The sequence below is a fragment of the Hetaerina americana genome, unplaced genomic scaffold, assembly GCF_022747635.1.
Source record: "Hetaerina americana unplaced genomic scaffold, ioHetAmer1.1.p SCAF_2, whole genome shotgun sequence".
In the NCBI taxonomy this organism is placed as follows: domain Eukaryota; kingdom Metazoa; phylum Arthropoda; class Insecta; order Odonata; family Calopterygidae; genus Hetaerina; species Hetaerina americana.
In genome coordinates, this window is record NW_027286763.1 from 107,569,964 (window position 1) to 107,583,398 (window position 13,435).

The window sequence follows — 13,435 nt, forward strand, 5'->3', positions numbered from 1 at the left end:
TCCAGTATGCTTTCAAATATTCAATGTACGATGTTTGTCATATCTATCTTTGTTCCCTTTTGACTCAGACACGTTTACTCGACGGTCAATTCCCTTGTAAGTTATGCATGACCATCAAATTTTTAAGTGGGCGCAGGCGGCCTCATTCGTGATTTAGTCCGATGTGCTCGCCTCGAATATTGAGTAGACCAAACCTAACTCAACCGGTTACTGTCTAAAGTGAATGCCTCAATGTTTTTTAGAGCTACGTTCATCTTTTACCATTTTGATATAAGGAAAATAAACAATTTACACGGGGCCCAATAACCTTATTCTTTCATTTCGTCCTAATTCCTACGTCTTTGAGTGAATCGGTGAAGACGACGATAGAATGGGCAATCGTGGTATTATCGAATGTGGAGTTAATCTGAAATTCGTTTGTGTTACAAAAGCAAACATACCAATGGTATGTATGGAAGCTCAGGAGCGTATATGACATATAAATTGTTACAATGGGTAGATTTCTACCTACATGTATTGTAATTAATCAAAATTTGATATTATTCCCGAACTTAAGAGATCACAAAAACGTGATACTCAGCAGCTGTTCATTTAAATCTTGTGTAGAAATATATTATTTTTTAATATATTTTTATAGCATCAAAAACTGTTATTGTTGTGGCAAAGTTAAAATGCTCCTGCTACTTTTCACTTACTCTGAATGAAAGTATAAAGGATTGAGAAAATACCATATTTATGATTAACAGTGCTCTGTTTATTCAAAGTCTATATCGATTATGAAGCGTAATTGCATGAATTATTGCTATTCAATTTACGTAAGTAATTAGGATGCTAATTTAACACATTTAAAGACATAGCATCCTTCATGATAAGCCTAAGATTATTTCTTCCGCTGATCATATTCTTCCAAGGCTTGTTTAATTTTTCGCTAATTGGCGTGCTCGCAACGATGACTTATTTCCGTAGTGAGCTGCACACGCTAACTGTTGGGAACCACTTCCTAAAAACGGAGATCAATCTTGGAAATCCGTGCCAATTCTCCGCGGTTTATAAATTTGACGCTGCACCGCTACGAGCAGCTCCCAAGCCCACCCCACCCCCCCTCCCCTCCCCATTAGACAAAAACCAATTAATGGACTATTTAACGAGTCGATGGTCCGTGAATGCACGAAGGTACAGAGAGATAAGAAGAGGAAGACACGCACACACACAGGCACACGGAGGCACACCCATTCCTTCTTCCGCCATTCCCCGGCCCCGCGTTCCTCTTCTCCTGGAAATTGGTTGTCCCGGCCCCCCCTCCATTCACTCTCGCCCTCCCGCCTCCCTCCGTTCGATATTGGAGAACTTGGGTGAGTGGGAGGAGCGATGGTTTGGGGGGTGGGGTTGGGGGGGGGGGGTGGCCATGGAGACGGGTCGAGGAATTACGTCTTGATTCCAAGCGCTCCTCCCTTCCCCTCCCCCGAGCCACACCGCTCCGATGCGACTCAATTCTGCCGCTCGACTGCCCAAACCTCTCAATTCCACGGCCGGCCTCCTCCTGCGGCACTCCCCGCCACCTCCGACTCTCCTACCCCCTGCTGCTCCTCCGTACGCCCTCCCCCTACCCCCCAGCACCACCACCCTCCCCCTCCCCACTCTTGAGAGCACCTCACCGTCTCCCGTGAGCAATTCCCGCACCCGCCGCGGATGGATCGCCTTGGTGTTAATGCTTCGGGGTCACGTCTGCGGCATTTTTTTATGTTTCTAAATGATTTCAAGACCACCTCGCTTCCTTTACTCGTGTCTTTCTCTTCAATGCGGGCGTTTCCTTGTCCCTGGGATAGAATACTTAGACGATTGCTCGTTCATAAGCCAATGTCCTTTATGTTTTCCTTTAAGATAGAAATTGCATTTCTGCACTCGGCAAAAAATTTGCCCGGGGGTCGCTGTAGTTAAATGACTTTATCATCATCTGCCTATTTATCGTCCATCCTTTTTAATTCTGTACCCACTTCAGAAATTAAGGTATTTTCTCTGAGTCACATAAAATTTCTGAGCTGTAGAATTTGCCGTGCTTTTTACATCGCAATCGTTGATTGCATACGTGTATTCTAATTTCACGTTATCCTTCCTACTTCAAATAATTGAATTTGTTTGCTGAAATATGTATAGATTTCTATGAAAAAAAAATTGTTTAAATCAATTTTTTTCATTTACGTTTTATTTTTATTCTCGCTGGCGCAATAAAACAGTAGCAATTCTTTTTCTGATATTTTAATCAAAATACTTTAAAGTAGTTCATCGCGTGACAATTAAACATGAATTTGTTATTTAAAATTTTTTTTACCGATTCCTATGTGAAACTGCACTGTATTTAATATAATTTTAAAGTAAGTGTCTCAACTGTTTAGGGTGTCAAATGGTTTTAAAAAATAGTTTTTGTGGTTTGTATTCTGATTCCCTCCTATTTACTGCGCTCCCTCCTTTAGCATTATGTATGTGCTCCCTCTGTGGCATTTCGTTATATGTATACTGCGCTGCAAACTCTGGGTACCAACTATTCATAGTGCCTTCATTTCTATTCCCAATCTCGAATAACTTTTATAATTATGCAAACTACATGTCTGTGTCACACCGGAAAGGGGTGAACTTGAGGGTCTCCACACGTGCGATATTATTTAGAGTTTTGCTGCCCCCTTCCCGGATTTACACACACATTCGTTCTCTGTGCCTCTTTGTGAAATATAATTAGGCAATTAAATGTATATCGTTTAATTAAGATAACAAAGGGGGTGTACCTTGTTATTAATGTCCACTCTTCATAGTGATACTCGCTGGAACACCGCAGTAACCAAACCGGAGGTTTGAAATACGAGACCTCGTTCCCAACTCTGCGCCACAGCGAAATTTACATATTCAGGGTAGCGGTGCCAGTATCTTTTGTCTCTACCGCTTGCGGTTTCCCGGGAAAAGCTGGAGGCCAGTATTCGTACAGTCGGGAGGGGGGGGGGCGGAGGAGGACGGAAATGTCTGAAGTGGGAATCTCGAATGCGTTGAAGCCCTGCGCTCTCGGTCGCCGCGTCACCTTTCGGTAATATGTTCGGAGTAATATTGAGAAGAGGCGTGCATCGGGGGAGGGAGATGCGGGTTTAGGGTTGAGGTTGGATGGAACCAGGGCGGGGGGGGGGGGGTCTAGACCGGAGCGAAGGACATCCACCGCCTTCCCTCTTCGTACCCATTATCCGCCTGTGACCTCGAGCGCCCTTCCCGCATTCCCCCGTCCATTGGAGCCCGCACCCAAACCCTCTTTCGCCCTCTTGCCCTGGTCGGCCGGCGGCGTCTGGACAGTTTGACTGTCGGCGGCGACGCAGGGCACAATGGATTTCAAGTTGCACGGAGCGATAATGAGGGAGGGTGATCGACAGCGGCGGAAAAGGCTGCGTCGGAAGGGATTGCCTACGACGGCGAGAAGAGAGAAGGTGCGGGAAACCCCACGAGTCACAGAAAAGGTGTGTAATGTTTGGGCCTCGGACATACAATAAGGACTCCGTAAAGGGGGGAGGGAAATACCCGTTGATTTTGCTATTGTATCAGTCTGTCTATTTTGATCCTGAAATGCACGAATGGAAAACGAATTATTTCCTCCAGTATTTTCGTCCATATATTGCTCGAAATTTGTTATTATTTTCCGAACTACTGGTCTTAGTTTTGAGCAGAGCTTGTTTCCTCTACGTCCTTTTTTTACAGCCACAAGATCGACACATTGGCAATAAATTTAATCTAGAGCATGGAATATCAACTAATCTAGAGTCTTAGAGTTCCTGGAGGTTCCTGGATTAAAAAGTAATTGTGTGGCTTTTTGTGTTCCTTCAAAGAAACTTTTAATTCACATTCCACCATTTCTCAATTTGTGATATTAGTTAGGTGACACCCAAAGTTTGCTTTTCTCAATAGAATGCGAGGACGCGGGTTTGAAAGCCAGCGTTGGTGAATTTTACGGTCGTACTCGAAGAAAAACGGGAGTGGAGAGATGCACATGTCATGTCTCTGTGTTCCCATGTATTTTTTTTCTTCATTTCGTGAATGACTCGAAGAATTAATTGAGATTTTGCTGAAATTATGAGATAAAGGAATGATACAAAAAAATGCGTAGACTTGGAGGTGTTATTGTTTGGTTTTATTGTTGGGAAAAGATAACGTGGTCGGTAAGGCAATGGAAGTTATGAAAACAAAGAATTAGGACGAAAAAATCTGTGAGTGTGTAGAAAGTCAATCTCAAGACAACGACGGGGTCGTTTACAAATGACTCGGGTGCACTGACTCTCTCCTACTCAATTTCGAGAATGTATGGTTAAAATATTCCATGGGTGATTCTCTTTTCAACTTTTTCAAATTAATAGGTTCCTAAATTTATTATTCACTGTCTTCCTACGAAAAATCAGTCAAATATGAAGAAATGTAGGTGAGAAAAAATAGTAATAAAACAAGGAAGAATTACGAAAAGCAGGTTATTGGAGGCCACAACGCATGAAACAGTAAAAGGAATGAAGAAATGGTCGTTTACTACATTATATCTTGGATGTCTTCTATAAACCAATACTCCGATCGATAGCTTATTATGAAGAGTTAGAGATGGGAGTAAAAGCAAAGTATTTCAAAAGTATTTCAAGTGTAAAAAAGTACTCCTTACCATAGCAATAGAAATATTCAATTTTCTATAGTCATATCCTTTCAGAAAGCTATTTCAGAAGTCATCTCAGTTTCTAGAGCTAAGAGCAGCCGACACTTTACAGTTGGGCTAATACGTATGATGAAGTTGAATTACAGATACAAAAACGAATCGTGGCTGTGTTTTGTTTCTTGGCCATTATATTTTATCCTAAACAATTGACTTAAACAAAACGAGCTGGGAAAATGATCTAAAATGATCCAGGGTATAATGTAAACCTCAGAATCATTTAAGGAACAAGCGTTCATAGTTTACAAACAATAATAAAAACTATTTTAAATAATCTATACTTCTTACCCTTTATACAATTGGCCTGAATATTTGCCCCTAAATGCGAACTCGATTGATAATGAATGGCATAACGTCATGCAAGGTTCCAAGACCTAACAGGTTTCAACAGTTCCTTTGCAGTAAAATAAACAAATTCTCAGCTCTCAAAATTATTCTGGAAAGAATTCCCTGTGAGTTCGCACCTTTCTTTGAACAGCTTCCTTCCCTACGTTCAGAATGCAATTCTCTATCAATGGGAGATATTAATTATACCCCTTATGTGTAAGAAATAGAAAAAATACGCTAGATAATACCGATCAGTTAATCTAATCTCTCTACCCCCATTTAATTCTAGTACGCAACATGGTTTTCATAGTTGTTGTATTTCCTGGTCACAGCCATTACTTCATAGCCAGCCTGTTTCAGAGAAACAACTCCGAGCGAATCACCCACTGAGCCTTCAAATGCATTTCTCTGTGAGTTCTGGGGAAATAAACAAATAATTGTAATCGATTATCTTAGATTTTCAAAAATCTCAAAATCCTCCATGCGTAACTGATACATGTATTTACATAAGCTGCTGGGATGTGGAAGATATTGGACTTAAAGAGCAGAAAATTTGGAGTAGAGTCTTTGAGGCCTCGAGGACTGTTTGCTGCATACCATTGGCGCCTTTTCCCGTTGGAAAAGACAAAATAAACGAAGGCATAATTTCTGATTAAAATGGAAAAATCGCTCTCTTCTACAAATCATCCCATTCTAACCTTATCCTTTCGCATTGTTTTATGCATAACCCTCTGTCTCTGTAGCTTTATAAAGATCTCCGTTATTATTTCTTGTTTTGAGAGCCTCGTCAACCACTTTCTGCCATCGCTTTCTTCATCTTGCTTTCTTTCGCCTCTCTAAGATTCAAAATTGATTAATCTTAGTACAGGGATGTCAAATTGTGCAGCATTTCTTACGATATAGGCTTGATGACGTAAGCCCAACATTAAATGTGAAGATAACAGCGACAAACTAATACAGATTAACTATGGAATGGATATATTGTTATCCTTCGAAAGATATGTATTCACAGAACTAAATAACAGAGCAGATAAATATTTCCCATTAAATAAAATCTTCCCATTTTTAGATTTCTTTCACTAATTTTTCATGGCTGATGTAATGAGCGTATATTTTTCCATACTCCCTCGTTGTGTCTTATAGCAAATACTAGAAGTATGAAAATTATATCCCATGGTAGAAGAAGGATGGAAGACGTTTTCTGAGCATGCACCTATTGTTTTGGAATTTCTTTGTTATTCTTTCACATAGCCGCCTAAAGGCAGGCCTTCTCTCATTCTAACCCCCAACTAACCCCCCCCCCCTCCCACCTAATAGATTCAATTTGGATGTCTGCTAAGTATAAAGTGAAATCTGAAAAGATATTAATGACCTTTTCAATCAGGCATCCCTTAAGACTTTTAATGCCAACATTTTATTACCAGCGTCCCCGGAAAATTTCGTACTTTTTTTCAAAGCTGACAAATAGTGGCCAAACTCAAGCGAATGTACGGACTGTTAGAAATTTTGGACTTGAGTGGCTGTGATGGGGGCGTGATGAATAAGTGTCCGGATGGCTCAGGCATGTAACTTCGGGGAAAACATGCACCCTGAATCATTTCTCTTCTTCCGTTTTCCCTCTTATTTTTTTTACCCTGGCATAGCTTGAACATGGCGCCCTCACTCTGCCATTTGAAAATTCTTCTTCCTTAACGTGAAGTTTTGACATTTGTATCAATCAATAAGGCTCGCGGAAAAGGTTCGCGCGAAACCTTTTCCTGACTTAGAGGAATTACATTTCATAGCCACCAGCCTCGTGGACTAAATACTAGAGTGGATTGGTGCCTTGGGTATCACCCCAAGAGAGTGTTTCATGCAAGAGTGCAGTTTTTGAGGAATCTGTCATGCAAAAGAAACTGGCACATTTTTGAACGGCTTCAGGATCATGTCAATTCATTTTTTACTTGCACGGTTTCAAGGTGATTGTACTTAATCCATATCTATGTAAATATAGTTAGTAAAATATATATTTCTAATCAGTTTATATGATGCCTTGAAAAATCTATGAAAAGGATAAGAGCCAGGTTGACAGTATGGACATATTTTTCTTTCATAATTTTCTTTCTTCGTGTCCATACTTCGAGTTTTCAATTTTTCACCAACTCTATTTCGGAGTACATTGCATTTCACCGACTTGCGACATCATCTGGATCACTTGATGATGCCGCAAGTTGGTAAAAACGTGTTTTTCTGTGAAATAAAGTCTAAGAAAAGTTAAACACTATTTTATTTTGACAATATGAAGTTCATAAGTTTTTGGGTGTATAGAAACAAATATTGCTCCATGATAAAGCGTTGCCATTTTATAAAAACTAACGAAAACTGGCAGTTTTGCCTCTAGATTTCATGTTTAAAGGTAATATATAGGTGATTATTCAATTTTTATTTTCCAACTCAACGTAAAAATAGACGGATATTTATTCGTTTTGAATGAACTTATTAGCGCTCAGTTGATTCGGGTTAATATCATTTGACCACTGTGCATCTGCAATGGAGACTGCGTGGTAGAAATGTTTTAGCCCTTGTGTCTTCTCGACGAGCAAGAGCAGACGAAAATAATGAATGAAAATTCTCAGAAAATGTTCATTAGCTCGTCGTACGGTGCAAAGACTTGGAGAAATGTTTCCTCTCGCGATGCACTTGAAAAAAGGTTTATTGTGAAGCCGGGTGTCATGCTTTTTCTTGTTACGTATTAAGGGGCTAAGATATTTAATGTGTTCGGCATGTGTCCTATCCCACCTTAAATTTTAGACTACTAAATATTAATATACATGTTTATTGCTTTTCCATCGCTTATTTAGGAAACTCCACATTGTTCGTTCTAAAAATTACAGCTATTTCCTGAAATGACTAGTTTAAATCAGATATATTCAAGCCGAGAAGCCGATATTAATTCCATTACGTTTCCTTTTTTCAACAATCAAGTTATTTCCCAAGTATTCAGCAATATTCAGATTCTAAATGTGTGGCCAGGTCTAATTTCAGATTTTAAATCAGGCTTTCCTGACTCACAATAATAGATTGCATTACTCTCTTGAAAATTCCTGCAAAAATTTCCAAACAATATTATTATTATGCACGGAAACCGCTTATTTTGCAATGGAAACACATTAATCTAGGGATTGTAAAATCACGAGTAAATCCTATGGAGGTAACTGAATAGAGTGAAAAAACAAAACGGTAGCTAAAGCTAAACGGTAGTAAATATCATTGGCGGACTTATCCAATGCTTTTAATTTGCCGCACATACTGATCAATAATTTTCATTAAAATTATTGGAAACCAAATGTGAAATTTATCTGCTTCAAGTAAAACGTTCTATTTGATGTACTTTTTATTGATGTTCAAAGGCCTTCGTAAAAGCTTATGTATCCGTAACTTTCAAGATATTCGGAAGAGAAAGGCATGCACCGCAGCTACAATTGCTATAATTTAAGAAACATCTGCACGGTAATTCGAAGTAACGGTGTGCCTGGTGATAAGTGCTCGCTTCTTAGGGCGATGGTTGAACGAAAGTGTGGAAAGGAATGATGTATGACTTCAAACGATTATGTACTCAACAATGATTCAACGATATGTACTCCTGAGATGTTACAAATGACGTATATAATGGAGCAATGCTCCGGGAGTCATCATCAATTAAAACTGGAAAGGAGATGAAAGACGTTTTGCATTTGAAGGAATCAGGAGAACTAAACTAGAAAAGTATTTCCGACGTTTTAAGATGAAGTAATCTACCTGAGGTACGATTTGAAGGCAGCGGTGGCAATCATAAATTAAGTTAAACGAAAAATTAAAACAGCAGATGATTTCAATTGAAAATGTACCGAAATGACTAAACCTTAATATGGTTCCACGAATACTCAAGGTGTTCCCTATTGTCACAATACCTGTATATAAATAGTGAATGAAATTAGGTATTGTTACAGGAGGATTAAAAATAATAGATGCTAGACTTTTAAAAATCTCGTATTTTCCATATTAAATATTGGTATTTCTTTTTGACCATTAATTTCGTTGTTATTCGTTTTTTGTTGTAAATTCCTGAAATTTTAAACCCGGGCTAAAAATTTGTCTGGGGCTAAAGGATGTTTCTTCATATTTTAGAATTCTCATTTGTATAAATACCATGTACAGTTTTTTAAAATTTCTATAATTTAAAACATACATTCGTGATTTAATGAAGGAATTATTATTTTTATATTCCTTGGATGAAAATTAGGTTTGTTTCCCGATACAAAGAGTATTTCTTAGGGTAAAGTAGGGTTAAGTTTTAAATCAATGAAAGAAAACAAATAAACCTAAATACGGGTTGAAAAGAACCAGGTTACATAGCTGTGAAATAAAACCACATATTTTTTATCGTTTTTGCTGTTATGTATCTTAATGCGACTTAATTATTTTTTCTTATGAACTCGGGAGGCATTAAGGGTTTCTAAGTGCCTAGTCGTGGATTAAAACTACGAACTATGGTAATCAAGTGGTCCATTTGAGTAGTTCACTAATCACTAAGAAATCACTAACTAACTAAACTAAACTAAAGAAATCACTAAATCGTGCCGCTATGATCTCTTTGAAAAGTTACTATATCTTCTACCGATTATGTTACTTGGGTGATATTCACTATTATTCCCGGTTTTATCACTCCCATTACGTCATGAAATGTTGCCATTATTTTGTGATTGAATAAAATATTTTCTTTTGTTATGCCAATACCAGTGAATTACCGTTGTGTTACAAAAACAGTTTTTTGTGAATATTAATTCATGAAATATTTTCTTTCATTGATTTCTTCAGTTTTAAAGAAACATTCCTGCTGTAAAAAATGCACATACTTCCTTTTTTAAGTCAAATTCAAGTAATATTTTTCATGCGAAACACTCACTGGTGTTTTCATCTTGATTAATGGAGATAATGATACTTAATACTTAAAAAAATAAAACCTTGTTCCCGTGTCATTAACCAGATTTCTCAAATGAAAGTATAAATCCCTCAGTACGGCGTAGATTTTATCTGGACTTTTCAAACAACTATTGTTTTTTGTTGTGATTGTTATTCTTTTAGGCTCGTTAATAAAATCAACATTTGATTGAAATCCCCAAGAAAAGTTAATTCCTCTGTAGCATCTTTCATATTTGGATAAAATGTATTTCGGCAGTTGGGGAAAGGCTTGAGAAAAACGCGATACGTTTTAACAGGAGATAATGGCCGGCATAAACGAATTTGATGTAGAGATTCCCTTTTTAAATTTAACCCAGTCATATCAAAGCTAGATATTCTTGGCATTAAATGATCCCTTCTAATGACAAACCTATCATTGTTAGCAACGGAACGATCTCACTACATTGAAAGATGTAAGCAGCACAATACGCATAAATATGGTGAGTACGTGTGTAATAGGAATTTGTGTTTGTGGGTGTAAATTAATATGTTTTGTTTGGCAAGTAGTTGCATTCTATTTTACGGATGGGTGTTATAATAAGCCTCGTCACACGCCCTTGCGGGGTATTGCGTTGAAGTAGGTTAAGGAATTATGGGAACTAATCACAAACAAAATAAAGCCAATGGTTAAGAGACTTACAGGCTTTATGATGTAGTTTAGACTTTGACCCAGCAAGTAGAGCTATGTCAGTGGTTGAGGAGCCAATTTATTATATTGGCTCAAATCCTGTTCCATTTCCAAGATTTCATAAAATATTTTTTGATTGATAGTTGGAAGTTTTGGATCGTTCCTAACTCATTTTCACTTCAGTGAAGTGACAAAGGGAGTTCAAAACAGAGGAGATTACTACCGTGAATGATTTCCCACCACAGTCCTTCGTGATTTAATACGAGGGTCATCCGGAAAGTAGTACCCGTTCGTGCCGCATGAAGTGCTGACGACGCGAGTAGCCGCTGGACGAGGTCAGATAGCTTCAGTGGCTTGTCTGCCTTCTCTGAGCCAAGTTGCGTGACGCTAGCATTGCCTGTGTTGTTTCTGTGATTGTTTACAATGTTTAAAAAAATTGAGAACTCCGCCAGTTGTGAAGTGAGGGCAGTGATTAAATTCCTCAATGCAAGAAACGTTCGCCCATGTGATATTCATCGCCAATTAAAGGAGGTGTATGGAGACAATGTAATGGACGAGTCGTCTGTTCGGCGGTGGTGTCGCAACTTCAACATGGGGAGGGGGAACACACACGACGATGAGCGTTCGGGGAGACCGTCTGTCATTACAGACCAACTGGTGAGCTCAGTTGACGAATTCGTGAGGAACGATCGGCGCGTCACAATTGATGACATCTGTGAGCATTTTCCCAATGTTTCTCGAACAATTGTTCATGAAATTGTTAAACACCATCTGCATTATGCAAAAATTTGTGCAAGATGGGTCCCTCGCGTATCTCAATGAGCTGGCGGCGAAGGACTATGCAGCAGGAATACAGAAACTTGTCACACGTTATGACAAATGCCTTAATTTGCTTGGAGATTATGTTGAGAAGTAGTTTAAAGTATCCTCTTTCAAATAAAATTTTTTATGTTTGTTAATATTTACTTTTGTGTCTTTATTTCACGAACGGGTACTACTTTCCGGATGACCCTCGTATTTACACGACTGGTGACTTTTGTTCCTTCAAAATGCAATGGTATGTCTATCTGCCATCGGGGCGTGCAAGGTGATCATTGAATCCATCCACTGACGGAAAATGTTGGAGATTTTAAGCTTGGGCATGGCCGTCGTTTTGTTTCCGACCTTGCGACAATTTGAAAAAAGCGATGATAAGCTGAAATGTGTTCATATCTCAGAGAAAAAGATATTTCCCTTTTATCATTTGACTGATCCAAAACAATAATCCGTAAAAATGAATTTCAAACACTATAGCAGTGTTAATCATGTCCAAAGATATTAAAAACATGAACAATGAATGTATCCTAAATATTTTCCTTTCTTTGAATTTGAAGCTTTTTCTCCTTTTTCCTTTGCATATTTATCGTGGATTACAAAAATATTTTGACGCGAGCATTGGTAGACTATTCATCGATTTGATATCACCTAGTGCGGTTGCACTCCCTTGGGCAGCGATGAATAATGTGTCTACTTCATATTTTGTCACGCATAATGCTGACCCTAATGATTTATAGGGTCAATTTGATGTACCTAGCGTGTATATACCAATTGCATGTTTTTCCAGAAGAATACCATCAGGTGGTAAAAGGTATTAAGCATTAAAACATATCAAGTGCTAGCCTGCACAATCGAATTGAGTCGTTGAATAATTTTCATCTTCGTATATATTGTTTTCGCCACCTTTCCCGCATCATGCCAAGAAATAACGCCCCGTATGTCTTTCTCTTTCTGTGTCCGCAGTGGTGTCCAAGCGGTGGCTGAGCGGCCACTGTGTCCGGCTCAAAGTCATCGTCAAGTCTGACAACTGCGGCGGCGGGAGCATGGGCGATGGCGACCCCGACGACCCGACCGAGAGCAGCGGCAACAACAAGGGGGAGTGCTCCGGCAAGGGGATCTGTTTCTCGAATGCGTCCATGGTAAGTCCATGGTGAGGGTGGCATTAGACAGACTACCAATGGGGCTGGATGCACACACCAAGTGCAGTGCAGAGTGTTAACTAACACGCCATCTCCAATAAAAGAAATTATCGATGGGATGATTCTCGAAACCACTCGATAAAATCCTTTTGTTTCCGAGTGATAGACTCATTTTTTTCGACATGTATTTAGCGACTTTTACGCTATTTTCGAAGAAATGATCAGTAAAACTTTAGTCTGAAAAACTATTCTGGTGTATTTAAAGTCAGAATATCAAGGAATTGGTTACTTTGTGAGGTTTATGCTCGAAACTGCGCAAAAATTGTTTTTCTCCCAATAAAAGGCTTGTTCAATCGACATGTCTTTGGCTATATTTACACTATTTTTTAGGACGTGAAGAACAGAATTTAGTGAGATAGATTTTTATGGTGGAAAAAATTTGTCGAATCCAATAAATTGGTTATTTTGGGTGGTCACCGCACGAAACTACTCAAAAATGCTCTCTTGAGAGCCTATTTTTTTCGACATGTTTATGGGGATATTTCTGCTATTTTGGAATAAGTAAAGAGTGAACCTTTATTTCAACGGGTGTCTGTAAAGTACAAGCATGCAATGGGGCTGTACGATACCACTACTGAAGAACTCATTGAGATTAAATTTGTAGATAAAATATTTGAACATGTTATCTTATCGTCCAGATTTATAAGGATAATCTTTAAAAACCATCATTATATGTATAGGAGGGTCAAATATTATCACACAATCGCCATTAAGGAACATTTGTAGAAAAAGGCAATAGTGTCGGTTTTACTGTACAGACTACTT

The 13,435-nt window shown here is 38.7% G+C and overlaps 1 protein-coding gene across 1 annotated transcript in view; it reads left to right on the forward strand.

Annotated features, from left to right (window-relative positions):
* Nucleotides 1-13,435, forward strand: part of LOC139688367 (uncharacterized) — a 900,666-nt gene that overhangs the window by 553,390 nt on the left and 333,841 nt on the right. Inside the window, exon 4 of the mRNA XM_071585902.1 lies at nucleotides 12,435-12,610. Coding sequence (XP_071442003.1) covers nucleotides 12,435-12,610 — 176 coding nt within the window. The remainder of the gene's footprint in view (nucleotides 1-12,434; nucleotides 12,611-13,435) is intronic.